Here is a 25,557-nt window from a genome sequence, read left to right on the forward strand (position 1 = left end):
AGAGCATCGCCAGGCGATGGACACAGGGCTCTTTGGCAACGACCGCATAGAGGTCAAAATACGCGTTCTATTTTTACGTGTTAAATTTGGCTCTTCCCTTTCGCCCCCTCCGGAATGTTCTACTTTTGCAGCCTAATAGCAGGTTTTTCGAAAAACGTCTAAAAAACACAAGAATTAGTAGAAATGTTCCTGTTTTGGGCGGATTATTGATAGAGAATAATGTCTTTATTACAAAAATGCTGAAAAACCGTGAGTTGTTGCCTTAGTTATTTTTTTATTGGCGAAAAACTGCGAACTCGGCAAATTTGGTTGCACAACTTCCCTTTATCATATACACCCAGCAACACCGATGCCAGCTGACTGTGTACAAAACTGGTAGGAGGTAATACATTTGGGGCGAAAGTATTCAAAAATCAGTTTTTGGATGTTGCAATGGCAGTGGTGGGCCAGGATTTTTTTCCAATTAGTGACGGCACGACCTACCTGTGAAGTATGAACAAAACCAGCCGAGCCGTTGCTGGTGAAAAGTTACCCCAACTTTGGGGTCAAATTTCTCGGTAATGAAAACAGATATCAAAAATTCAAATGGTAACTTTGTGCCCACACTCAAGCTGAGTAGAATGAGCTATGTTTGAAGTATTTTATCCCAAATTTGTAGGAGGAGATACATTTGGCGCGAAGCTATCCAAAAATCAGTTTTTTTGCTGTTGCTATGGCAATGGTGGGCCAAAAAATTTTTCCAGATTTTTCCTTATAACTAGGGTTAAGGTGTGACCTACCTGCCAAGTTTGAACGAAATCGGCCAAGCCAAAAAAATCACAGAAGAAATAATACGTGAACACTGGAACACTGGAAATGTACACACACAGACACACACACACACAAAACGACAAAAGTGATTATAAGGGCAATCCTAGCGGAGCGGATCGCCAAAAAACTGGCTATACCATATTGGAGTTGTTACTAATATACGTATTCCCATGTAGAAGCAGTTGTTACTAATATACGTATTCCCATGTAGAAGCAGTTGTTACTAATATACGTATTCCCATGTAGAAGCAGTTGTTACTAATATACGTATTCCCATGTAGAAGCAGTTGCGACCAGATGAATATCACATTCAGGTACATGGGGTTTCTAACAACTGTCCTCCACCATGAGTATCTCAATGCATGTTGTCACTTGATTGTCTATCTATCGTGGTCACAAATCTGCGGCTTGCATGATTTATGCGAGTTTCCATATTCTATTTAATAACACCAAACGACGTAACTAATACCCTTGTGTATCTGATGTTACCATTCTGCCTATCGCAATCGAGTATTTATGCGATTTAGCGGAATGAGAAAGTACAGTATCAAGCGAACGTACTTACGCGCAAAGACTTGTGGGACGAAGTTTGGTTACCAAGGTAGGTACTTTTTGTTGATGCTCCTTGTATATATTTCAACGAAACACAGTAAGGGGCTACCTATTTAAGATTAGGGAGACTGTCAGAATTTGTTTTTTCTGCAAATAATTTATTCATATATGTCTGATGACAATCTTTCACCCACAACATTTTGTGTTCACATAATCCTCTAGCCCACACTCCTTCAAATTGTTTAAATAAGGGAACCCTAATTAATTTTTATAACGAACTTGAACTATTTATAACCGGTGGTCATTTATGTGGAAGTGAGGGTATTGTTCGGTTTTTAAATCGTGCTTTCATCATGTCATGCTGTGAAATTCATGGATGTGCACCAATTACATTCTGTTCGTGCTGATTTATATAAAAACATGATTCTTATATGTTCGATTGTTCTGAAAAAAATCACGTTACGTCATACTGTGTATATAAACTAAGTGCCAGTGTTTGTTTTGTTACAGCCGTATGACGCCCGACGATAATGCTAATGCTATAATAGAAAAGAGCGAAAGATTGTATTCATGGCCTGGATTTATGCAGCCGCTGTTACGTCATGGTGTGTTTCATGTTTGATCACAATGTGACATACAGAGAACACTAACATGTGTTGATAGGCGACCTTATGTGTCTAGCTTTACATATTGTTTATTTTCAAATACTTCGATATCGCTCAGTCAGTCTTTGTGATTTGTCAGACTACTAATATATTTGGTTACGCATTTATAAATGTTTGTCGAAATAAGGAATTATATCAATGCACATGCGGGTTGAACCGAAGTTTTGAAATAATGGTACGTACTACTAATTCAAAGCGGGGTTAAGTTCATTCATTCATTCATTCATTCATTCATTCATTTATTCATTCATTCAAGGTACGCTGTTTTATGCTGCAAATAAGCGCCTTGATTTATGGTAAATCTTATGGTGGATACGGAGATCGGTGTGATCCATCTTTGCCAACCAAGTTCCATGTGTTCGGACATCGCATCACGGAAATATGTTTACATCAAAATCAAAAGAATGATCCAGATCGACTGCCAGGATTTTGGATTTTCCCTGATCTGTAATATTAAAATATATATGATTCATGGCGAGTTTTGTCGGAGCTTTGATGAAAACAGCCTCGACATTTAATCATGAGGAAAACAATCATTCACAAGATTTTATCAGCGTTCATTTAGAGACGTTAAACTCTATTAAGCGGTTTCACTCACGAGAGGATTTAGCACTATAATCTGATTTTCATTATATACCTAATATATCCTTATATATAAAATGCCGCTTAATATATTTAATTATTAATAACTTGCCAACTTGTGATATATTGAGTTCGGTTTATACAGGTGGTGGTCTGTTCATAGAGGTGGTTGTTGGTTTATGGTGATGGTGGTCAGTTATAGAGGTGGTTATTGGTTTATACAGGTGGTGGTCTGTTCATAGAGGTGGTTATTGGTTTATACAGGTGGTGGTCTGTTCATAGAGGTGGTTATTGGTTTATACAGGTGGTGGTCTGTTCATATAGGTGGTTATTGGTTTATACAGGTGGTGGTCTGTTCATAGAGGTGGTTATTGGTTTATACAGGTGGTGGTATGTTCATAGAGGTGGTTATTGGTTTATACAGGTGGTGGTCTGTTCATAGAGGTTGTTATTGGTTTATACAGGTGGTGGTCTGTTCATAGAGGTGGTTATTGGTTTATACAGGTGGTGGTCTGTTCATAGAGGTAGTTATTGGTTTATACAGGTGGTGGTCTGTTCATAGAGGTGGTTATTGGTTTATACAGGTGGTGGTCTGTTCATAGAGGTGGTTGTTGGTTTATGGTGATGGTGGTCAGTTATAGAGGTAGTTATTGGTTTATACAGGTGGTGGTCTGTTCATATAGGTAGTTATTGGTTTATACAGGTGGTGGTCTGTTCATATAGGTAGTTATTGGTTTATACAGGTGGTGGTCTGTTCATATAGGTGGTTATTGGTTTATACAGGTGGTGGTCTGTTCATAGAGGTGGTTATTGGTTTATACAGGTGGTGGTCTGTTCATAGAGGTGGTTATTGGTTTATACAGGTGGTGGTCTGTTCATAGAGGTGGTTATTGGTTTATACAGGTGGTGGTCTGTTCATAGAGGTGGTTATTGGTTTATACAGGTAGTGGTCTGTTCATAGAGGTGGTTATTGGTTTATACAGGTGGTGGTCTTTTCATAGAGGTGGTTATCGGTTTATACAGGTGGTGGTCTGTTCATAGAGGTAGTTATTGGTTTATACAGGTGGTGGTCTGTTCATAGAGGTGGTTATTGGTTTATACAGGTGGTGGTCTGTTCATAGAGGTGGTTATTGGTTTATACAGGTGGTGGTCTGTTCATAGAGGTGGTTATCGGTTTATACAGGTGGTGGTCTGTTCATAGAGGTGGTTATTGGTTTATACAGGTGGTGGTCTGTTCATAGAGGTGGTTATTGGTTTATACAGGTGGTGGTCTGTTCATAGAGGTGGTTATTGGTTTATACAGGTGGTGGTCTGTTCATAGAGGTGGTTATTGGTTTATACAGGTGGTGGTCTGTTCATATAGGTGGTTATTGGTTTATACAGGTGGTGGTCTGTTCATAGAGGTGGTTATTGGTTTATACAGGTGGTGGTATGTTCATAGAGGTGGTTATTGGTTTATACAGGTGGTGGTCTGTTCATAGAGGTGGTTATTGGTTTATACAGGTGGTGGTCTGTTCATAGAGGTGGTTATTGGTTTATACAGGTGGTGGTCTGTTCATAGAGGTAGTTATTGGTTTATACAGGTGGTGGTCTGTTCATAGAGGTGGTTATTGGTTTATACAGGTGGTGGTCTGTTCATAGATGTGGTTATTGGTTTATACAGGTGGTGGTCTGTTCATAGAGGTGGTTGTTGGTTTATGGTGATGGTGGTCAGTTATAGAGGTGGTTATTGGTTTATACAGGTGGTGGTCTGTTCATATAGGTAGTTATTGGTTTATACAGGTGGTGGTCTGTTCATAGAGGTGGTTATTGGTTTATACAGGTGATGGTCTGTTCATATAGGTGGTTATTGGTTTATACAGGTGGTGGTCTGTTCATAGAGGTGGTTATTGGTTTATACAGGTGGTGGTCTGTTCATAGAGGTGGTTATTGGTTTATACAGGTGGTGGTCTGTTCATAGAGGTGGTTATTGGTTTATACAGGTGGTGGTCTGTTCATAGAGGTGGTTATTGGTTTATACAGGTAGTGGTCTGTTCATAGAGGTGGTTATTGGTTTATACAGGTGGTGGTCTGTTCATAGAGGTGGTTATCGGTTTATACAGGTGGTGGTCTGTTCATAGAGGTGGTTATTGGTTTATACAGGTGGTGGTCTGTTCATAGAGGTGGTTATTGGTTTATACAGGTGGTGGTTTGTTCATAGAGGTGGTTATTGGTTTATACAGGTGGTGGTATGTTCATAGAGGTGGTTATTGGTTTATGGTGATGGTGGTCAGTTTTAAAGGAGGTTGTTGGTTTATGGAAATTATGGTCGGTTTATATATGTGAGTTTTGGTTTATAGGGTAACTGTTGGCTTATATAGGTGTGCTCTGTTTATAGCGGTGGTTGTCGGTTTATGGAGGTGATTGTGCGTTAATGGGGGTTGACCGGTTTTTAAAGATGGTGGTCAGTTTATAGAGTACCTGTTGGTGTATTGAGGGTAGCTGTTGGCATATAGAGGGGATTGTCGGTTTATCGAGGTGGGGTTGATTTGAAGATGTTTTTACGGGGTGAGCGATTTGTAGAGTTATGTTGTATATTTGGTACGTGCATAGGTGTTATAAAATGCTGATCATAAGTGTGGCTTGGGGGATAAAAGACTTATACCATGTAAATCACGACTTATACCACGTCAATCACGACTTATACCACGACAATCACGACTTATACCACGTCAATCACGACTTATACCACGTCAATTACGACTTATACCACGTCAATCTGACGAAAACACTAAATCAATTGCACACACATTGCTGTCAGTGGAACAATGAATTTGCATCAACACAAAATAGTCCATTCAGTGCATTGTTGTGCAAATCATTGACGACGAATGTCGCACGTAGCCTGAAAACAAAAATAGTATAAACACGCCTTTCGCCTTAATTTCTATAATAACGATGGTTCATTAGCAGTTGCCGAGGGCGCACCACACAACTGTGAAAACTATTCGGGTTTCTGAATGCGCCCTCGGAGAGATGTTTAGGATTTTGGCTGTCACTTGGGCGTGCAGTGTAAGGGTTGTTTAGGGTTACCATGGAGCTCCACTAGCTTCATGGGGTTACTATCGCCGTAAGTTAAACATTACGGAAAATTCAAGATATGTTTATCGTCGTATCGCGATGTTTTCTAATTTGGGTCCCATGCAATGTGTACAACGCGTGTAAAAATAAATCGAGATTTTTTTTTACGATTTCTCAAGACACGTTCATTTGATCCTTATACCAAACATACAGAGTGAGGCAATTGTAAAAAATAGTATAGTTTTAGTGTAGAATCATGCGAATTTATTAGACTAATTTGCATACTATTTAAAAAAATGTAGTGTTTTATACAAATACAAATCTATTTTGTACAGAAAAAGGGATTTAAAGTCACCTAAATGTACCCAACCATTTATGCATCATAGAGTAAAAGGACTTAAGGTACCCATCGATATATGCACAATTCAATCAGTCAGCTAAATGTACCCAACCATTTATGCATCATAGAGTAAAAGGACTTATAGTACCCATCGATATATGCACAATTCAATCAGTCAGCTAAATGTACCCAACCATTTATGCATCATAGAGTAAAAGGACTTAAGGTACCCATCGATATATGCACAATTCAATCAGTCACCTAAATGTACCCAACCATTTATGCATCATAGAGTAAAAGGACTTAAGGTACCCATCGATATATGCACAATTCAATCAGTCACCTAAATGTACCCAACCATTTATGCATCATAGAGTAAAAGGACTTAAGGTACCCATCGATATATGCACAATTCAATCAGTCACCTAAATGTACCCAACCATTTATGCATCATAGAGTAAAAGGACTTAAGGTACCCATCGATATATGCACAATTCAATCAGTCACCTAAATGTACCCAACCATTTATGCATCATAGAGTAAAAGGACTTAAGGTACCCATCGATATATGCACAATTCAATCAGTCAGCTAAATGTACCCAACCATTTATGCATCATAGAGTAAAAGGACTTAAGGTACCCATCGATATATGCACAATTCAATCAGTCACCTAAATGTACCCAACCATTTATGCATCATAGAGTAAAAGGACTTAAGGTACCCATCGATATATGCACAATTCAATCAGTCACCTAAATGTACCCAACCATTTATGCATCATAGAGTAAAAGGACTTAAGGTACCCATCGATATATGCACAATTCAATCAGTCACCTAAATGTACCCAACCATTTATGCATCATAGAGTAAAAGGACTTAAGGTAGCGAGACTATTATTTGTGTTGAAAATTACGATTTTCACATTTATTTATTAATTGATGAAATGCACTATAAACTTTCATGTGATAAAGTCAACATAACATAGAATGCCATGTAAGTTGGTTAAAATGTAGATTTTCTGAAGGGAAGCAAGGCAGCTTCAGTAGTGTTTTCCAAAATCAACAACACAGGTTTAATATGTGTGCCTATAAGTTTCAAAGATAAACTCGAGACAAAGCAATGTTAGGATGTGTTATCAGTAGCTATCTGACACACAATTAGTGTTTCCAAACATTTGAGTGGTTTGTCTCCGCCCCTATTTGTTTCACAGATTAGTTATTTGCATATGAATGTGTCAGACACAAGGTCACACAGCCACTGAAAAAAATCATTGATTTTGGTGTTTTCATCTGCCGATTTTATCCAATTATAGCTATCCCATTCCTTTATTTTTTTGGTTTCCAATAGCCTTACACATTTGGATGTCCCTACACATGTTAAAACAGACCTTGATGGGAAAACTAATTGATTGTGCCGATAAACAAGCTTGGAAATCTTTGCTGTTACTTCATGGACGTTTTCTAGGAGTTTATGTTTTTCAAAATACAAGGTCTTTAACAAAAAATAACGTGTACTTATTGTCATCGGATTAACACCAAATTTTCACAGCTTTAAGGTGACAGTGAGAGGAACTTGAATGTGTCCAGACAAACTATTTCATCGATTATGTACCAACGAGTTGTGGTTTGAGTTGGGGGCAATGCGACTAAAATAGTAATTGAAATTCAGCACACTATTTTTTAAAACGCGTTGCTTGAATAAAACTGACCAGACACATTCAATTTACCAGACTATTGAACAACTAGGAAAAGTGAAAAAAATACTTCTTATCGCCAGCTCAAATGCGTAATTATTTTTTTTACAGAAAAAGTAATTTTTCACCTTTGGTTGAGTAACGCGTCGTAGAATGCAGATACGGGCATGCAAAATACACTTGTGTAAAGCTTGAAGTCTGGCGATTCTAAAAATATATACTTTCCTGGGTCTATTTGTAGTCATTTAGTCACAATTAGAAGATGAAAACAAGTATGCAAATAATAGTCCCGCTACCTTAAGGTACCCATCGATATATGCACAATTTAATCAGTCACCTAAATGTACCCAACCGCGTCAACCCGTCTCTTAAAAGGTCAGTATACACTTAATTTTATTGATCATTCCATGGCAACCTGAGTTTAAAACTCACAGTTTATTGATACTGAATGATTTGTATAACTATAACCGGTATTATTTCCTCCCGTTTGTTTCAATGATTATTAGACTGCCATGACTGTAAACTAGAAATGCAGTAGTTCTGCTAGATCTGCTCTAGACTGGATGAATACTTTGTTCAATCTAAGTAAGTGAAACTGGAAGTTTCTCGAAATTGGTGAAGTAATTGCAAAATGGTGTTTCCGCGATTTCACAATTAAGTTTTAGTTAAACTAAACTGATCACTTCAACTGAACTACATTCCGGACCCAACTTACTCTGACATCTATGTTCTAATCAACAGAGAATCGACATGCAACTTATTTATTGTTATTTAACGTCTCTAGATTTAAATTTTATGTAAGTTGTTTCTTCTTTATCGTTGCGGTCTTTGTTCCAGAATTAGACGAACCTGGTTTTCATGCTTACTCTAAAGTCGATAAATGAAATAAGTCTGAGACTGATCTATCATACTTTATTGATTCCTTCCACTCTTGATTGTTGAAATTAAATACACTATTCGACATCCAGTTCAAATTATGGTTTTACTGTCTGGAAAGATAACGAGCTGACATCTGTACACGACATCCTCTGTCTCCATGACAACAAATATCGAGCTTTATAATAAATCTCCACGCATGCACCCGTAGGTGGAGATCGGAATCGAAAATAGCCTGACAACCTCGCTGTAGTTGCATCCTCCGTGGTTACTATAGTAACGGTTTTGGTGGTGGGGGTCTTCCTAGCAAATGTTGAGGGCGCAACACATATGACGTCAGACCACAGACCTCACACTACAGCTTATACATGTAGTATTACTTTGCATTAGGGCAAATGAATCGGTCAAAATTCTTCCACATTTCGAACTAATTATGCTAATATACTTGGTAATTGGTGTATATGACATATATATTTCTGTTTTGTTCATATATAGTATTTTAATTTCCTATAAAGGCCTCTATATACATATTTAGTGTGTGTATTCGATGTAGTAACTGTTAGTGGATACATCTATTATAGGGTATGTATATATAGTACTGCGTATCTATATTCAAATATCCCGTTGAGGAAGGGTTGCATGAATGCCACCGTTTGTGACTTCAACAAAGGATGACCTTCATTAAATATTCATTCTCTTGATGACGAGAAGCATTTTATTCTTAAATGTTCTTCCTTTAAAAGTGAAAGGAAAAAACTTTTTAAAGATTGTGATCTTAAGTCTAATTTACCAGATGATATTTTTCTTGAGCTAATGAAAAATGCAAAAGCCCTTTCACTATACCTTAAAATATTATCTATAAAACCCCTGATTAAAAGTTGCGAGAATACTGAAGTTATAATTTTGATATTTCTTTAGTCTTTATTATTTTTAGTTTTATTGTTTGTTTTATTACATTTGTTTATTTATGTCTTGTTATTCTCTTTACACCACTAAATCCTCTGATGATTTAGTTGTGTAATAAAGTAATTATTATTAAATATAGACCTTGAAATTACAAAAGAAAGATGTAAAACCAGGTGATGTAAAACGTATAAATGTAGCTGAATATAATTAACCCATGCGAAATATGAGTACAAAGCATTTCTTATCAGAACATCTTTGGAAATAGCAAAATCTCACAATCCATGATGGAATTAACGAGATGTTTCTATTATTACAAAAATGTCTATTATCTTGCATGGGATACATAATGCTCTGAATTCACCATCCAATGAACAAAGTCTCAATACCAACTAGAAAGAAAAACAAAGAGCTTCGACGTGTACACGAAGATATTGTACGGACGAACGACACTTTGAACTATTTTATCTATTCGATAGCCAGTTTATGCGAGATCACGCGTTGGCATGTACGCGAGATCTTTCTCTTCATGGAGGCACATATCAGGTTCCTCATTTTCACTCCGTCCGAAATATAGAAGTGTGTTTGGTTTAAGCAATCGGATCGTTTTTCAAGGCAAAGTAAAAAGTGATACCGTGACATCAATATTGAGACTGTGTCGAGTGTGCGCTGACAACTTGAAGTATATTCTCACAGTTGAATTCAAATGGTTTAAATCGAATATATCGTATATAATATCACGTATTTAAAAACAACTTTCACGTTCAGTCCGACGCGGTTTTAAATCGAATATATCGTATTTGATATCACGTATTTAAAAACAACTTTCACGTTCAGTTCGACGCCATTTGAAATCGAATATATCGTATATGATATCACGTATTTAAAAACAATTTACACGTTCAGTCCGACGCGGTTTTAAATCAAATATATCGTATATGATCTCACGTATTTAAAAACAACTTTCACGTTCAGTTCGACGCCGTTTTAAATCGAATATATCGTATATGATATCACGTATTTAAAAACAACTTTCACGTTCAGTTCGACGCGGTTTTAAATCGAATATATCGTATATGATCTCACGTATTTAAAAACAACTTTCACGTTCAGTTCGACGCCGTTTTAAATCGAATATATCGTATATGATATCACGTATTTAAAAATAACTTTCACGTTCAATCCGACGCGGTTTTAAATCGAATATATCGTATATGATATCACGTATTTAAAAAAACACTTTCACGTTCAGTCCGACGTCGTTTTAAATCGGATATTTCGTATATGATATCACGTATTTTAAAACAACTTTCACGTTCAGTCCGACGTCGTTTTAAATCGAATATATCGTATATGATATCACGTGTTTAAAAACAACTTTCACTTTCAGTACGACGCGGTTTTAAATCGAATATATCGTATATAATATCACGTATTTAAAAAAAAACAACACTTTCACGCTCAGTCCGACGTGGTTTTAAATCGATATTGACGAATTATATCCCGATAGAACAGTCTCCTGTCTTTTGTCACTCCCAACCAAATACACGTTGAAATTCCACACTGATAAATGCCAGCTGACTCAAACTAACAAATTTTGATAAATTTAGGTTAGTTGATTTGTTCCCTGGTGATTACAGAGTCCAATAATATGGTAAGTGCATACTGTTTGTCAACAGTCAGTCATGAACGCTACATTTATTTTGCATTCATTTTACAGGATAGTTTTTCAAAGCCAAATAAAATGACCCACTAAACACCAGTATTTCTGTAATATACTATATTTTATTTAACATTAGTTTAAACAGTACCCAGATTTTGTGAATCCATGGTTATAATTAACATACATCGTGATTCCTTGTAAACTTATTTTTCACTCTAACCATGCATTGCAATAAATCTAAACAGACGTTGCGAAACCGGGGTCACATACTTTAGCCACAGAACTATTAAAATAGCTCTAAGCTAATGGGAATGTTCACAGCAGTGGACACGCAGTTCTAGTGACTATCAGAAGTCGACTAGCCCTTGTCTTTTCGCAGGACAGATGGCCTAAATAGTAAATCACACGGGATGACCCGTGTATCTAATTTAATAGGCAGATTGCGAACAAAATTCAATCTTTGCATTGAACCGTGTCATCGATCGCAGTCGTCCATACACGCGCATGTCAGTAAATGTGATGTGCGGGTTTCCCAGGAATATGGATCTTTGATGAATCCCGGGCTCCGTCTTGATATAAAAGTTGAAAATAACGAACAAACTTACCGCACAGGCACCAAAGATGGAATTAATATAATTCGATATATTCACTGTAATTATTTCAACAGATTTGAAATGTAATGTGAGGATGACAATGTTGTCTATCTGTTTACACCAAGATCCGGTGATATCTACATTCCAGCCACCACTTGCCAAAGGAATTTTGTTTTTACTTCTGCAATATTTATGAATGTAATGTTTGGAAATAGCATAGGGTGATTTTTTTCTCGTCCATTAGGGGGAGGGGCTACCGTTCTGTCCCGAGTAACTATTTTCTTTGTACTTCTTTAAAACCGATTAAATCAGAAATAATGCATCTACTGCTCTGATCGACTGGAATGGTGTATTGTTTTGCGACAATCAAAATCAATGTCGCAAAGTAAATACCGCAAAAGAGACATTTCAAAATGGCTGCGTCCATCTGGAGCGTGGGTTCCCATAGACGTCCGGTTAATTTGACGTTTTGGCACCGAATATCAGACATTCAAAAAGGTAGTGATAAGTATACAGTTAATAATCGACTAGCTAGAAAAGGTGGATAACCATCTTACGATCAAATTAGTGATATATCAAGTCTAAATGGTAATTTGTTAAGGGTGATGGTTGTCGCAACGTATGGTATACAAATTACAACGCGTGTAAAATACATTGTTTGTTTACACGGAATTGGAACACGCGTTCCACAGACAGCGGTCACAGTTAGCTGGCATACACAAGTAATTTTCCACTTGTACGTCAGCTGACTGTGGCAGTGGTGGTGTTAGCTATGTGTACAGGTCAGCTGCCGTTCATAATCATATAATTACTATTCACAGCTATTTATCCTCAATTACTAAGCTGAACATTTACTTTTCACGTTTGATAATGATATTCGGTGACGACTGAACTCGGCCAGCAGTCAAAGTCGGCCAGTCTGTAGTTGATGTTTTAAGGTAGCAGGATAGTTTTTTTGCATGAAAAATGTAAACACCTATAATAAATAAATTATACGAAATAAATTTTACAAGAAACCATACAATCTATATATGTTTAGAAAGCTTTTGACTTGTATTTTCCTATTATTAATATTTTGTGAACATTGTGAAAATCAGCGGGGCTGATAATTTAACTAACGTGAATAGAATTTTAATTGTCGTCTCTACAGTCATTCATGCGATCAAAAACTTTACACTGTTTTGAAGCAAAGGTCATGAAGTTTAAATCCGTATTTCTATTTTTTGCATTAAGTATTTTTTTCCTTTCCGAAAATCACAAATTTCAAGCACGTTTTTTTGGTGTTAAAGTTTGTGTATATCGATGGTTTGCGCGAGGTTTGTGAAAAAACGCAATAGAATTTTGCAAAAATGTAAATACGGATATGAAGCCAACATATCCAAGAGTAAGAAAAACCAAACGGCGACATTGTAGCGCTACTCACTGAAACGCTATTTAAAATTAGGTCAACGGTAATTGTCAGAAACCGAACACCGAGAAATCGGCACTTTTATGATTTCAAACTTCAATCAACGTTAACTCCCGTTTTAGCAGCAAAATTTACATGGGCTAATTGTAAATGAAATACTTTGAAAGTTGTTTTTGAGAAAAATCATGAACCAACATTTATATCTGTGAAAAACTTTGTTTTTTGGCCGTTTTCTTTCACGCTCTGGAGTTTTGTGACGATCTGTTCCGATAATGAAAGGTGACGTCATTCATTAAAGCTTGGATTATGCAAAGTGGGCGGTTCTATTTGCGAGTAACAAACAATAGAGACACTACACTTGGCAGTTGAAGTGTTTGCAAATACAGTGTATTTATTTTTGGGCCGTTGTGTTTGTAAACTTATTAGTTCAAGCATGCCACGAGTTTCGAAGTCTCCTGGAGGCAGAAGAACACCTTCCGACACCAACTTGCGCGGCATACGATAGCAAATGAAATGGCGGCTGTGGGGTAATCGCTCGCATTCCAATGGCAGCCTTTCTATTTATTTCGAAAACTGTTCCCTTCTTTCATGATGACGGGACGCTAGGCGGGCTCAGTTTCGATCGAATACAATCGCCTTGCGTGCAAAGGATTTCAAGCTGACTGCCCAGACCGTGACGCCTGCGCTCCACTATTGAGATATTGCCTACTTTGCAAAATTGACAAATCGCTTTTTCTAGGGCGCCATTCAACAGTGCCATGTCAACGAGTCGAATCTATCCGTCTTCAAACGATCGGTCGTGACATTCACTCTCGTTTTCTTCTTCTACGTCGGAAGGTAACAATATATGATACAGACATCTCTCGAACGTTTTGAACTTGAGTATCACCCACTATATCGAAGTCTGATTCATGGTAAAACTTTCTTCGCCCACTTCATGGCTGACACTGGTTTCGACGGGGAAATCTGTTCTGTACGAACCCAGCATCGTCTCTTTCAACATCTTTTTGACAGGAGTGATCATTCTTTTGACGTTTTTCTTCTTTCTTCCTCGCTTTCTTTTTTTTGGGAAATTTTCGCGTGCTTACTATCTCGTCCATAATTAGTGAATGACAACTAAACTAAACTAAAGAATACTGATGACCCTCTCCTTCTGTGCATATTTTGCACATTAATGGAGGAAGCTGCCCTGCTTTTTAATTGGTGTGAATGAAATTGTAAAATGTGACCCAGTGGTGTATGCTGGCATGTAGCATTTCCTGTGCTATTAACAATTAAATCCCGCAAAACAGAGTTTTACCGTCGCAGTAACCTCGGGTCTTATACTTGTAGATGAATCTCTTCAAAATTTAATTGTAACCGGACTCACTGTTATCTATAAAAACTACCTAGATTTTAGATGATACTGTTATTTTTTACCAAAGTCGTACGAAAAAGTCAACCCTTGCCTTGCGTGAAACACTGGCCCATATCCGATGTCAAGACGTTGGCCGGGGGGGGGGGGGGGGGGGGGGGGGGCACGCTACTATTTCATTGCCGTGCATTTTGTTCGCATGACCACATTAGATAAAACAACCAAGTATTTATCAGACAGATTTATTACATGTAACATAATTTAGGAATTTAGAAAAACCAAAGCATGCAAGTATGCCTACTTGGTGAAAACTCCTCTGACATGGGGATCATATAAACCAGGTCCAATCATATTCTTATCATTGATCAACCTTTACATGTAGATTGTGGCCTGTTATCAGAATTTTCATGCAATGGAAAGGGAGCCCCCCCCCCCCCCCCCCCAATGTAACTGCATTACTTCTGGACTGTAAGAAAGTAACCCAGTGGTCAGACACCTTTCAATGACAAAGCCAAGAAAAAATATTACAGAAATTTATTGTAAGTTTTTATTCTGTTAACACATAATTACATTGAAGTGGTACATTCATGTACTTTTTTGTTTATTCAAAATTTGTTGTTTCAAAAGCGATTGTTTTGTCTTTGCTATACTTCCTCATCTAGAAAAGCAGCAGTGCACACATCTTATCAGCTGTGTGTAAACTACAAACAGATATCTTATCAGTTGTTTGTAAATAGCAAATAAAGAAAGTGGCCCAACTTAAAACTATTTACCCTCAGTTCAGTTATGTTTGTAAACCATGCATATTAATGAGATGCACTAGTTGGGTGTACACTGGATAAACAAAAACTTGGCAATTTGTTTGCAAACAAGAAAAAACCCAGTTTACTTGTACAAGATATTTTTTTTTCAATAAAATAAATACACCAATGCATGTAGCATGCTTTAGGGAGCTATTCGTGTGATTTTCAAAATAAAATGTGTAAAGTTCCAAAAAAACTATTCTGCTACCTTAATACAGACAGCCCACGTAAAATAAACTGCTGTACGATACATACACGGCGAGTGTTGTTGATTTCAGTGACACAGCAGCCCTGTAACAATTTCTAACAAACTGAAACATTGTTTGTTTTGTTTTTTCATATCAGAGCCAGACGTGGACGCAATGTCTGTGTGTTTTTTTAAACATGCGTCACTGAAATCGACAACATAATGTAGCAGTTACATGTATGCCACTTATTGAAATCAAAAACATTTAAATGAAGGGTATCTGAAAATGAAATAACACTACCATATTTATCCGGGTAAAAGCCCAGGGTGCTGACACATGACATAATTTACAAATTTACACAGTAATAATTAAGAAATTTCATAGTATGAAAAAACAGATCTTTATTTGTACGTTCAATGTTCATAGCCATCTTCGTCAAAGTCAAAACCCTCAAAGTCCAAGTCCGCGTCACTGTCGCTGTCGAACAAGTTTCCTACAGCTTCGTCCTGAAGTTTGTTGATGTCGACGCATACATTTTGGACTTTGGATTTCGCTGTCTGTCAGCTTGGCTCTTTTAATTCATGTCTAATAACAATAAAGAGACAAAAAAAATGTCATCAATTAATTATACCTGAAATTATCTGCTATTATAGTTCTGGTAGTTGCCCAATTCATTTGAGTTCACACACTATGAGACTAACCTGATCTGACCTGATCAGTGCAAGTTGCTGCACCCTTACTGATGCATTTACTTGTACATAAAGTACTTTTTTTTCTGTTTCCTCTAGTAAAGGGCATCATGGCTAATCCCAATTTATACCAACCATACCAGGCGTCTGATGTAGTTTACTTTGAATAAAGGACTTTCAGTTCTAAGCACTAAACTGAACCACCTGTATACATCTGTATTAATTCTAAACCTCACATCCTTCATCAGTAATAAGTCATTATCCTTGTCCCATTTATACATTGTCTTTGGGGTACATACAGAGACCTAATTTGTTTGTTTTGTTACAGGTACTGTGGACAATTTGTCACTGAATCTACAAATGCTGTTGAAGTATTTAAACAATAACAGTCTAGCAATGGAATATTTCACATATTCACGTCTTCTTTATAAACTTAACAAAGCATGGAGGCACAAAAAATCATTCCAGTATCTTAGAAAGGTGAATATCCCTGCACCACTGCTTTGCAAATGTTCTTTTATCTTGTATCAACAAATGATTATGTAACTGGGTCCATTATCCCAATAATGTATATAATAAGGTACATTAATAATGCCTTAATGCCATAAGTTACAGCATGCTGTAATTTTGCGGCATTTTACAGGGTATTTTCATCCTACCATATTAGGAAATGCAAATTCCAAATATGGAACGATTACGCACATAAGCGCCTCTAATCATAAAATCAAACATGGCTGCCACCAGGGTTTGACCGAACTCCACACAAAGAAGATTGCTGATTCTGTTCTAAACATTTTGGATTTTGGCATTCCTATGATGTATCTTTAGAAGGAAAAGATGTATAATAATAAGGTTATTACAAGGATACCTCAAAATATGCGCTCAAACAGTACTGCTGGAGTATCGACCGATGGGCAGCTGAGGTCGATGTGTGGCGTACTGTCTGAGTGATCATTTTTAGTATTTTTATGTTAATGATTTGTAGAGGTTGTTGTGGCCATTATGTATTAATAGATTTGTATTTTTTCTTTTAAGTTTGCTCATTCCCTGAAAAAGATGCAAGATTCTGATTTATCAGATGTTGTCGAAGAATACCTGAAATGTATTGGAGAGTATGTGTATTTCTATTTACTTGCATGTTGTTTGGTTTTATCAATTCCATCAAGCAATACACTTGGGTAATCTGGTGGCATCTAGCACCATTACAAAAGTATGTATTCCGACGCATGATATAAATTAGTCCCAATAGTACTGTACTACACTTCAATGCCACACAGTGAATTTTGCAAGCAATGCAGTTTTTACTCGTATACTTCAGACACATCGTCATAAAAAGAAAGGTTCCTCTTTGCTGCATCTGATTGTTATCTCAAGAAAATTGTTATAAAACATTCATATACTGTAGTATTCAGTACTTTCAAATGCACCAATCAGCACGTCTCCCTTCCATTACAGGAAACCAATCAATTGGCTTGAAGTCATTCAGACTCTACTGCATTAATGTTCCTTCTCAGTGAGACTTTTTCCTAAGATGTTTATCTTTTTTTACAGGAAAGACTTTTCTTCCACAAAAATGCTACTTCCAAGTAAACAAATGACAGAATATATGTTAGTAAGACTGCTTGGATTTTCTCAACTCTGTGCCTACAATATGAAGTCATCCATTGTTACCATCAAGTATCCTTTCTTTTTTATTTGTCCCACCAACTTGAGTATTTTAAAACTGTCCTGACTGGTCGACTCCATTTTCCAGTGCATTTTCCTGAATGGTCGGCTGCACACCAACATGAATATGTTAAAACTGTTCTAACTTGTCTTTCAGATTTGCATATTAAAGAAATAAATGATCAGTTGGTGCAAGGATTAAACTTGAATTAATTTTGCTATTTGCATCTTATATTATTCTCAATTACAATGGGTAACTAGTTTGCTAAAAAGATGATCATATTTGTATAAAAAATGTGGTTATTTTTCAGTCATTGCCCATAGGTTTCTGTTGTAAAATGGTCTCATAATGTCTCAAAATTTCATTTGGTTACATGTATATTAGATGCGCATACATTGAACCATGAATTCTCCTTGCATATGGTACATGTATTATTCCTTAATATTATTTAAGTCATCTTTTGCAGGAACTTTCAACAGGAGATTTCATCTCATACAATCTCATGTTTGTATCATTGGTTTCCAGAATATGGTGAGTATTCATTGTGTGCCTGGATAAATAAATTATTTTTTCCTGAAAATGAAATTTACCTGTTATATTCATCCTTCTTTCAATAGTCCATATCATTAGTGTTTAGAAAATAAACTAATTAGAAGTAAATTCCTTTCAATGTTTTTTTGCCCCCCAAATATGCTCAGTGACCTGCTCAGTAGATCAAAATTTGAATTTCTGTCCCACAATGCATTGTACTCATGTTCTGTAACATACTCAGCAGATCAAAATTCAAGTTCGGCTTCCATTTTATTAAACGCATGTTGGATAATGTAATTAATAACTGAATCTGTATATTTTGATCAAAATCTGAAAATATTACATTAAAATATGAAATGTCTTGCCCCAATTTCACATAGGTTGTACATGAAGTTTTTGCAATGTTATGCCCGGACTGATGTTGGGTCAAATGACTTTCTTTTATTGATTCAGGATCCTATTGAGGGCGCTATTGCTGGATATCATTGCATCATATTCAAATTTGCGACCCTGGATAGAAAAGGCGACTAGCAGTAAAATTGTATGGGTGAGTCTTGTAAAATATGTAAATGTTCAATTTTTAATTATTTTTCAACCAGATTTGCCCCTGATGTACTAAATAACATTAGAATGTATACATTTCCTACTTTTCAATCTTTTTCAGTAAATTGTTAAACATGGTGAAGCTAATTAATATACAAATTATCTACTTAATATGCATAGATACAGTTTCCAAACCATTAGCACAAACAGCATATGAATCAATTTTGGATCCAATTGAGCAATTTTTCAGAATACGAACGATTATGTTGAAAATAGTTAATGACTATGCAAATTAGTATATGTACTGAGACTATCAAGCTACTAATAAGTCATTTTAGCAAACAAGTTGAAAAGTGCTTATGAGTAAGCAAATGACCTCATTAATATGTGCAGATAATTACAAGCCGGTATCAGACATTAAACTATAAGGTCTATGATAAAACACTATGCATGTATGTATCAAGTAAAATAGTTAGTATGCAAAGCTGAGGCCTGGCATTTGCTGCTCTGTACAGGAAATCTGAGATCAATGAACGTATTCTGGTGATAAAAACAACTTGTATGTGCTGTGGAATGCCCTATATATCAGATATAATGACAAACTTTTTTGTGTTGCGTCATTTCACCTCTAGAGGGCAAGTCAATGTCATCATGAGTGAACACTGATAATTGAACCCATTCATTCTACTACGTCAATCCCATAGAAGTATTACTATAAGTCCTTGTTACTGATATTTTAAAAGTTAAAACATAGTGAGGTATTGTGCGGATATCATAACGCTTTACGTAATACATGTACATTGATATTAAGTTTTTCAAAATCCCAAATGAAAAATCAAGTTGTTGGTTGTGAAAAATTGGCACATACCACATACAAGCTATTGGTAAACAGTGAGTAAATAAACATTGCAAGATACGAGTTAAAACTAAATTAGAAATACAGCAACATCACTTGAACTACTGTACTCATTTCCTGAGAAGACCGAGAGCAGAGAAACAGGGAAAATATTGATATGGTTTTATTCCCAAATTAACGATGCTAAAACCATGTCAGTCTGAGTGGCTGGGCTTGATCTATACACACTGTAAAGGTGTTCTCACAAACCACAGTCCCGCTGTGATAGAGGGACTGTGCACAAACAAATATTTTCGTGTAAAAATGTGCCACATACTTGTCACAACACAAAAACACGAAGTGAATTGACATTGGTGATTGGATGGTGCAACAACCTTTCAATTTGCGCTTTGTTACAACATCATTGATTGGCTGGAAGTCACCCAATTGACCTGGGTCACAGAACCATATTTGTCCATATTATCTACAAGACTTTGCGAGAGAAACACACCCACATTTTCAACCATTCTATAGCACTTTATTTTAATTATTTTAAAATAGTTTTCAGCCCAATGAATTATGGGCAATATTTGTTCTGTCTCGGCTGATTGTGTTGAACACCATTCTAAACTCAGTATGGAGAAACCAGCGGTGATCAACATTCCAAACAAATTATTACCGGGACATGGTCGATAGGCATTTCAAACAATATGAGATATTTACAAACATACGCAAAATTAACAAAGACACGAAGAGGTGTAATCTTATGTTTTATTTTAGGCTTAGAAAAAAATTTCTTTTACACTATTCTATTTTTAACTCCATGATGGTCCATGTTTTCTCCCTGAGGGATAATAACAATAATTATACAAATTGTGAACACATCTTGAAGAGTCAACAATCAGGAAAGGAAATTACAGAAATTATACTGATGTACTTTGCAAATCATTTTTACATTTTTTGTGGCAGTACATAATGTCAGAATATTGTTTAAAATAAAATATTCCATCCCAATCAAATCGAAGTCAAAGGGTCAGATTGTGTGCACATAATTATAGATAGTTTGAAACAAAAAGTATTTGAACATTAAACGGCTATTCAACGTCTATGAAAATCAGAATGACAACGATAAATCAATGTGTACCTCAAAACATTTTTGTAGTCTGAATTTTAAATGCAATTGATCAAGCTAGCGAGTGGTCGGGCAATATTTTTGAGTTTGCGTGGTCAAAATTGAAGTGGAGATTATCTGCCCAAATTAAAAAAACAACAAAAACATTGAAAAGCGGAAGCGAGCGAGAGTTTGGGCAAAATGAGTACTGTATCACACTCTCTACTACTAGAGTTGTTCATAGTTTTGCCACCCCATATACAAATGTTTTCAAAGCGCCCTGGTCAGATACATGTACACATTAGCGATATGGCTAAGACGCCATGTTCATTAGTGACGTCATTAACCAATGACCCCTGCGAGGCGAAATGACTCCATACAAAGAGGATGTTTGTCATCTACTTCACAGTCCTTTTTATACCCGATATATAGGGCATTCTGTAGCACATACAAGTTGTTTTTATCGCCAGAATTCATTCATAGATCTCAAGTAGTAACAAAAGCCAGACCTCTGCTTCTCTTTAATACCCCTGGTATGTGCAGAAACTCCTGTCATACATTACAACTATACAAAAGGTGTGTTTGAATCAATTTTTGATTCATTTAAGGAAGCTGAAACAAGGTGTATGCACTCAGACAGTACATGCTTGCATCGTCTTCCACTACACAATATAATATAAAAAATTCACATAGTTTTTAAATTCATCACATAATGTTTTAACACATACTGTCTTCATTCATGTATACTTTGCGGTATCCTCATAATTATCTCATATTTCAGTGAAAATAAAATTAATTACATTTTCCCGTCTGACACATTGTTGGTCTTCTAACATCCATTATATTCAAGGAAAAGAATTTAGAACCAAGAATAAAGCATTATCTGAGTGATATAAACTACAGATGCATCGGTTTTGCAAATCAAGGATCTGTGCTGTGCTACACACATGACAGATACTGTCAGCATTTCAACACTGTTCTCACAAACCTTTAACATAAAGATATATCTGAGTGATATAAAAGCAAACTACAGATGCATCGGTTTTGCAAATCAAGGATCTGTGCTGTGCTACACACATGACAGTGTGATATTTTGTTGTGACATTGATCATAAATTACTGTAATTGTTTTCAGTTAAAAGATACCGAACAGTTGCCTGATGATCTCTCGGAATGGTTAGGACCTGATAATAATCCAATACAGCACACTTGGTAAGGGCTCCCCAATTGAAAACCAGTGGGGGGGGGGGGGGGCTGCAAGATTTTGTGAGAAAAATATGTGGGTGTGTTGTGTGGGTGAAAATAAATTTGCACAAATTTGCATGACAATTGCATGATATGTAAAATATTTGGAAAATGTATGGATATGTGATAATAACAAAAACATTGTCAGATTACTATAAATGTGAATAAAATATTTGTCTATTATTTATCTGTAGTTTCTTTATTACAAGCTATAATTGTAAGAATTTCTGAGTTTTGACATTAAAGTCAATTATATATATTTACACCAAATATTTTACTTTCAGCATTCAAGATTTAGTTAAAGTGGGTGCCAGTCCAAAGTCATCAAGTTGTTTAGAAAAGATATTTTCCTTATCTGATGACAAAGATAACAATGCAATAACAAATCAATTACAACAAAAACCTGTAGAAATTGATGTAGTCTCGGATATTGGAGGTAGGTGACAAATTAGATCCTCCCAATGCATCTAGTTTCTATAGCTTGTTGCTACCAATGTTGTCATGGTTTTATTATCAAACCAACTCTATTAACAAGTGATATAGGGGGATTGTCAAAAAGAAAGAAAACTATCAAATATTAATTTATACTAATTATATCTTATATTAATTGTATGAAAAAAATTAGAAAATTTCACCCCTTCCAAAAATTTACCGCATAATTATTTTGCATTTTTTCATGATTTCTTGGTTTCTAAAATTTTGATGGATTACAGAATTTTGCTTTTTTTGTTATCTCAATTTTTGCTTTTCTGATTAGAAAAAGGGGGAATTTGTATGTCACCTAATATTTTTGTAATCACCGATTTTTATTTTGAAAATCTGGCAAGTCAAGAATTCATCAATAGTTTGGTCAAAATTTTAGAGTCTTTATGGTACTGTTTATTTATTTTCCAGAACCTCTGAGTGCTACAGAATTTGCAATTGCTTGTAAACAAAAACAACATATGACATCAACGCCAATACCTGAACCCCGGAAGATTAGAAAAGGAAATACCAATGATAGTGTTTGCGATAAACCAGCATTCCAGATGTCAACAGAGCAAAAATGTTCTTATCTCGGAACCTCTAATTTTGCAAAAGTGGTACGTATAGGGAAACAATGTGAGACATTTGCTGAAATTCAGATATCTGTAATACCTGAATTACAAAAACTGTGTCAAAAGATGCAGTTGTCTCCAGAACTACAAAGTGCCAAAGACAAACTCTTCAGTGTTTGGGAAACATTTCGTAGAAAGTCAAATAAAGAGAAGTCTCTTGTTTCAAAATTTATAAAGAAAGTCTTAATATTCATGAAAAAAATTAAGAAACACGGACATATGCAAGCAGAAGTTTGTACAATTGAAGACAAATATCCAAATAGGGAAGGTGTTAATGCTCAAGAAGCCCTTTATTTGAACAAAGATTCTCAATCTGTGTCTGTGAATTTCAAGAAAACAAAGAGAAAGAAAGGAAGGGGTAAACGTAAAATAGATACCCATCCATACATCAAGATAACTACAGAGGTAAAAAATACAGAGAAACTTGAGGGAAAAAAACAACGAATGAAGAAAAAACTAAAGCAATCTCATGGATATTTGTCCGAAGATAGCATTCATGTGACCAAGAAAACAAAGAAAAAGAGTAAATGTGAAAGAGATAACTGTCTGTATGTGAATGAACCCAGTGTATATGCAGAGAAACTTGACAAGAAAAAGCAAAGAAAGAAAAAAAGACTTGAAAATGCAACCAATCTCTGTCACAAGTATTTGCCTGAAAAAGGCAAACATGTGACAAAGAAATTAAAGAGAACAAAGAAAGTTAAGCAGTCATTGACATCTGATTCAGAAACATGTGAAACATTGCCACATGAGACGCTGAAAAGTGCTACAAATGTTGATATTGATGATTTATTTTCAAGGCTGATGTAAAATGTTAATAAAAATCAGGTTTTGTTTATTCTGGAATTGTATATTATTTAAATCCCATTATAAACTGTTCTGTGTTGTCCATTTCCTTATAAGCAGACATGAACTGAATGTCTTCCTGACGTTAATTAATTGCTAACTATGCAAGGTGCTGGTCAGTCTGAATGATATACCAACTTACTGTGGAATACTTTATTTTTGCTGGAATTAATTTTCGCTGAAAAGGATTTTTGGGAGTTTTGCTTGGAATTTATTTTCACTGATTTTTGATGAGATTAATGTAAAATATAGGAAAAAATGTATATTCGCTGGTTTTTATTTTCACGGAATCATCCCTTCAGCGAAAATAGCGAAAATAAAGTATTCTACAGTACTATGCTATCACATACAAAGGCAAGGCAAAGTTGCCAGCTTTGTTTATATAAGACCCATGTATCTCTCACATGCAGGGCGCGACAACTACCACCCTTTAATGGGTAGTAAGTAAGCAAATATGGACAGTTTTTTTGTGTGGAAAATCATTACTGGTATCCAAGTAAATTTGAGATATTTCTCGTGCTGTACCCACGCCCACCTATTCTGAAACGATTGACAGTTTCCGGATTTCCTACTGTCACCGAAGTCACAGTGTGCTCCCAAATTGCAGATTATGTGAGAAAGCATAAACTTGAGCTATACTTTTATAACACTGAATCATTTAACTGACTTTAAATGATATACATTTCTCATCGTCGTTTATTTTTTAACCATTTTTATTTTTTGCGAGAGGGGGGGTGAACAATTTTAGAAGTTGTTTTCACAACAAACGTTTATGAGAAAACGTTAGAATTAACCTCCCTATATCTTCATATGTAGTGTCCATTTTACCTCCAATTCTTTTGACGAACAACTGTTCTCATTTGTGAATAAACAACTTGGTTCTCAAGAGAAGTGATGAAATAACATTATGCTCACACTGTTTTTTTAATTAGGGATGTAACCGTGATGCATGGTTCAGTGGATTTTGGTAACGAGTACTAACCACTATTTGACTGTTTAATGTTAGCTGTACATTTCAGGTCAGACAACCAATATTTATTCGTTGTCTGAGATTTTAGCATGTAGATGTATGTACTGTGAAATGTGGTTGACGCACTCAATTGTAACCTGCTTATCTACAAAGCTTACAGCCAACATTCAAATACATTCCACAATGATGCAAAGTAGGCAGGTTTGTTGACTTCACTTTATTTAACAGATAGGAACTTTGCATCACTGGTCACCTCGTACTGAGGGTACGTGGTTCATCCGACTTCGTAAGCATTGTGCATATTGTATCTTTGGGTTATTATAGTCTGCAGGTCGAGGGTTACCCTGCAACAAGTGACAAGATTTTACAGATAACTACGCAGTTTTCAATTTGCTGAGCGATTGTATATATGTGCCACAGTAGTGTTCATGGTAATACTACTTTCTGACTCATTGCTATTCTTCTAACAGTTTGTTTACCTTTGGTAGCAGACAGTTTTCATTCAGTATTTGGTATGAAAGTATTCTTTTTTAG

General features: G+C 35.9%; 3 protein-coding genes across 3 annotated transcripts in view; 2 read left to right on the forward strand and 1 right to left on the reverse strand.

Annotated features, from left to right (window-relative positions):
- The window catches only part of LOC100378055 (CB1 cannabinoid receptor-interacting protein 1-like), a 58,687-nt gene extending 46,803 nt beyond the window's left edge, over positions 1 to 11,884 (reverse strand). The window contains exon 1 of the mRNA XM_002731538.3: positions 11,751 to 11,884. The gene's annotated coding sequence lies outside the window, so the exon portion shown is untranslated. The remainder of the gene's footprint in view (positions 1 to 11,750) is intronic.
- Positions 8,259 to 17,362, forward strand: LOC146748052 (uncharacterized). Its single transcript, XM_085496192.1, has 3 exons — positions 8,259 to 8,288; positions 16,509 to 16,660; positions 17,216 to 17,362. Exons 1-3 carry the CDS (start codon positions 8,267 to 8,269, stop codon positions 17,360 to 17,362), a joined length of 321 nt encoding a protein of 106 aa, XP_085352318.1. The 5' UTR covers positions 8,259 to 8,266.
- A 375-nt stretch (positions 17,363 to 17,737) lies between these two features.
- Positions 17,738 to 24,045, forward strand: LOC100378356 (uncharacterized). Its single transcript, XM_006812466.3, has 6 exons — positions 17,738 to 17,857; positions 18,300 to 18,377; positions 18,831 to 18,924; positions 22,001 to 22,077; positions 22,395 to 22,546; positions 23,005 to 24,045. Exons 1-6 carry the CDS (start codon positions 17,754 to 17,756, stop codon positions 24,015 to 24,017), a joined length of 1,518 nt encoding a protein of 505 aa, XP_006812529.3. The 5' UTR covers positions 17,738 to 17,753; the 3' UTR covers positions 24,018 to 24,045.
- The last annotated feature ends 1,512 nt before the right edge of the window (positions 24,046 to 25,557 follow it).

This window comes from Saccoglossus kowalevskii, chromosome 2, assembly GCF_978046115.1.
Source record: "Saccoglossus kowalevskii chromosome 2, keSacKowa6.1, whole genome shotgun sequence".
Lineage (NCBI taxonomy): Eukaryota > Metazoa > Hemichordata > Enteropneusta > Harrimaniidae > Saccoglossus > Saccoglossus kowalevskii.

Excerpts from the sequence above, each read along its gene's own strand:
- LOC146748052 (XM_085496192.1), top strand. The coding sequence starts at position 8,267 with ATGAATACTTTGTTCAATCTAA. Across the intron at positions 8,289-16,508 it reads GAATACTTTGTTCAATCTAA|GTACTGTGGACAATTTGTCA; the intron begins GTAAGTGAAACT and ends GTTTTGTTACAG. Across the intron at positions 16,661-17,215 it reads CATTCCAGTATCTTAGAAAG|TTTGCTCATTCCCTGAAAAA; the intron begins GTGAATATCCCT and ends TTTTCTTTTAAG.
- LOC100378356 (XM_006812466.3), top strand. The coding sequence starts at position 17,754 with ATGCTACTTCCAAGTAAACAAATGACAGAATATATGTTAGTAAGACTG. Across the intron at positions 17,858-18,299 it reads TCATCCATTGTTACCATCAA|TCATCTTTTGCAGGAACTTT; the intron begins GTATCCTTTCTT and ends ATATTATTTAAG. Across the intron at positions 22,547-23,004 it reads TGTAGTCTCGGATATTGGAG|AACCTCTGAGTGCTACAGAA; the intron begins GTAGGTGACAAA and ends TTTATTTTCCAG.